The 3,145-nt window shown below is 42.8% G+C and overlaps 2 protein-coding genes across 2 annotated transcripts in view; one reads left to right on the top strand and one right to left on the bottom strand.

The window, feature by feature from the left end:
• Positions 1 to 964: 964 nt before the first annotated feature.
• Positions 965 to 2,319, bottom strand: Pmar_PMAR019111 (hypothetical protein; the record flags this gene model as incomplete). Its single annotated transcript, XM_002780166.1, has 4 exons — positions 965 to 1,035; positions 1,083 to 1,159; positions 1,440 to 1,561; positions 2,197 to 2,319. The coding sequence occupies 4 exons, from the start codon at positions 2,317 to 2,319 to the stop codon at positions 965 to 967; spliced, it is 393 nt and encodes a 130-aa protein (XP_002780212.1).
• A 10-nt stretch (positions 2,320 to 2,329) lies between these two features.
• Positions 2,330 to 3,145, top strand: part of Pmar_PMAR019110 (ammonium transporter, putative) — a gene marked incomplete at both ends in the record, with an annotated part of 6,702 nt that continues 5,886 nt past the window's right edge. Inside the window, one exon of the mRNA XM_002780165.1 lies at positions 2,330 to 2,420. Coding sequence (XP_002780211.1) covers positions 2,330 to 2,420 — 91 coding nt within the window. The remainder of the gene's footprint in view (positions 2,421 to 3,145) is intronic.

Here is a 3,145-nt window from a genome sequence, read left to right as displayed (position 1 = left end):
CGAAAATTTTACAAGATGATGAGAATACGTGAGGGTGATATATGCATCGAGAACCGCTGAGGAGTGGTCCATCGGTGAGGTTGTTAACCAAGTGGAGAAAAAAAGGCGGAGCGAAGCTGAGAAATGATGCCCAGTGACCATTGATGAACGCCAGAATGAGCAGAGCGGACTAACACAGCGATGACGACATATGCAAACTAAAGCAGAATAGGGGGGGGGGGCTTTGCATAACTCTCCCTCATGGAGGAGCTCTCTGGTTTTACGCATGCTCCACTTCACCTGAGGCCTCCGACAGCAACAATACTCCTACTATGGCGATCTAGAAGGCCACTCAGATAGCATCGCCGACCTCAATATCCTCTAGTTGAGACTACAGCAAATTTTCAGATCGACTTAGTTTTTTACCGACAAATTTAATTTTTCATTCTTTTCGTTAACATCTTATCCATTGCTTCAAAAATGAAATACCAACAAAACTAATTTGACCTGGAAATGCCGTAGAAAATACTTTGTTAAGTTTCAAACATGAAGATAAACGAAGCCTTCCTGCTGCCCTTGGAGAATAATCGTTCTGTGGGGAATATGTTAACCATTTGTAAACTAACGGGACTTGAGGGAGTTGTCAACGGGTTCTCCACCATGTTAACTATTTGGGAGCTCAAGGCAATGGTTGATGGAATCTAGAGATTCTATCTACAATCGTACTCATAAGACCATCAAGTAGCTTCCAGCTAAGCTAAGATGTCGTAGTTGTGCAATCTTCCCAGGAGGGTCCATGGTCCCCTAGTAATCACGTGATCACTCCTTGAGATCACCCGTTTGCCAGGGCCCTCAGAGTAACCGGAGACTCAATTATCGGCGCACATCTAATAAAAATTTTCTAAGAATTTCCCCCTCATCACAACAACAAGAGACAACCAAAAAAAGGAAAATCGTAAGCAACTAGTATTTCGAATCGAACTGTTCACATGCCGAAGACTCTGTAGAGCAACGCGAAGAACATCGCGGCACCAGCGCCGAACATAGCACTGTTACCTAGAAAATACCAGAATCGATGATAAATCTGTTTTATTATAACTAACCTAACGCCCTCATAAGGGTTTCTGGTTTACCACTACCAATAGGAGTAGTAGCATTGGATCTTGGATGCCACCAGTAACTGTAAAAAAGCCTCTACTAAGATTCGAACCCAGGACCTAGGTGGTATTGTATTCTTGCAGTAAGACAACTCCTAACGAGATCAAGTTGTGTTGCCTAAGGAATCTGCACGGTTCGCGGGGGTCATTATTTCGCTCGCTATGATATATCAGTAACCGTTCCGAACATGACCGTTTCGACTCAACATGTGATGTATGATGATAATAACTATATCCTGTTGAAGTTTCAGCTCAAAACTCTTATTCGTCAACGAAAAAAACAGAAAAAAATACGCTCCTTACATGCCACCAGAGTTGGGATCTCGCACTGGCAGCCAGGCATCGCTCTCCTTAGCCTTCTCAACGACAGATGGAGGTATGCTATTCGCAGAATACACCTTATTAGGATCGTCGGAGGGGGCCCACTGAGAGAAGAGAATCGGAGAAGGAGTGGTAGTAGATCAGTAAATCATAAAATGTATGTAATCGCTCTCCTCACCTGAGCTCAGGAGTTTCCTCGCTGATTATAAAAGTTATATACAGAGTCGGATAGTAGAAGTGTACAGAAACCATCGAGGAGTTTCCTCAAAATTTCCACAAATGCTTCCTACACATGTAGTTGACCATGTGCTACTACTACTACTACTACCACTACTACTACCACTACTACTACCACTACTACTACTACTACTACCACTACTACTACCACTACTACTACCACTACTACTACTACTACTACTACTACTACTACTACCACTACCACTACTACTACTACTGCTACTACCACTACCACTACTACTACTACTACTACCACTACTACTACCACTACTACTACTACTACTACTACTACTACTACTACTACTACTACTACTACTACTACTACTACTACTACTACTACTACTACTACTACCACTACCACTACTACTACTACTACTACTACCACTACTACTACCACTACTACTACCACTACTACTACTACTACTACTACTACTACTACCACTACTACTACCACTACTACTACTACTACTACTACTACTACTACTACTACTACTACTACTACGGGTTGATTAGCCTCTGGTGGCCTCTTATACGTAAGGCCTCGATCTTTCTTATCACTACTCGTACAGAAGCTCTTCCCACACCGCCACTGCTGTGGTGCTGCTGATGTTGCTGACTGTAACATACAACGAGATATGTGCATCGGGCCTAGCAAGGAGAAGGAGCATCAGCAGCATCACATCAACTCTTATACGCGAAAACTCGAAAGAGAGCTTTGCCGCTCAGGTGAGAGGCACTTGAGGAAAATAATATGCCTTCTCTGAACTGAAGCACTACTACATAATCACAAACTTTAGTGGTAATGAAGTCGATGGAATAGAGCACAGTGTTGGAGTAGGAATATATCTCAGCTGCTGAGGAAAGCGATTACATATATTCCTACTCCAACACTGTATAGGAAACTCCTGAGCTCAGGTGCTGAGGAAAGCGATTACATATATTCCTACTCCAACACTGTATAGGAAACTCCTGAGCTCAGGTGCTGAGGAAAGCGATTACATATATTCCTACTCCAACACTGTATAGGAAACTCCTGAGCTCAGGTGCTGAGGAAATCTATTACATATATTCCTACTCCAACACTGTATAGGAAACTCCTGAGCTCAGGTGCTGTGGAAAGCGATTACATATATTCCTACTCCAACACTGTATAGGAAACTCCTGAGCTCAGGTGCTGAGAAAAGCGATTGCATATATTCCTACTCCAACACTGTATAGGAAACTCCTGAGCTCAGGTGGTGAGGAAAGCGATTACATATATTCCTACTCCAACACTGTATAGGAAACTCCTGAGCTCAGGTGCTGAGGAAAGCGATTACATATATTCCTACTCCAACACTGTATAGGAAACTCCTGAGCTCAGTGCTGAGGAAAGCGATTACATATATTCCTACTCCAACACTGTATAGGAAACTCCTGAGCTCAGTGCTGAGGAAATCTATTACATATAT

The sequence above is a fragment of the Perkinsus marinus genome, assembly GCF_000006405.1.
Source record: "Perkinsus marinus ATCC 50983 genomic scaffold scf_1104296944428, whole genome shotgun sequence".
NCBI lineage: Eukaryota > Perkinsozoa > Perkinsida > Perkinsidae > Perkinsus > Perkinsus marinus.
The sequence above is the reverse complement of the archived record's forward strand: the minus strand, read 5'-3'. Positions and strand labels throughout refer to the sequence as shown.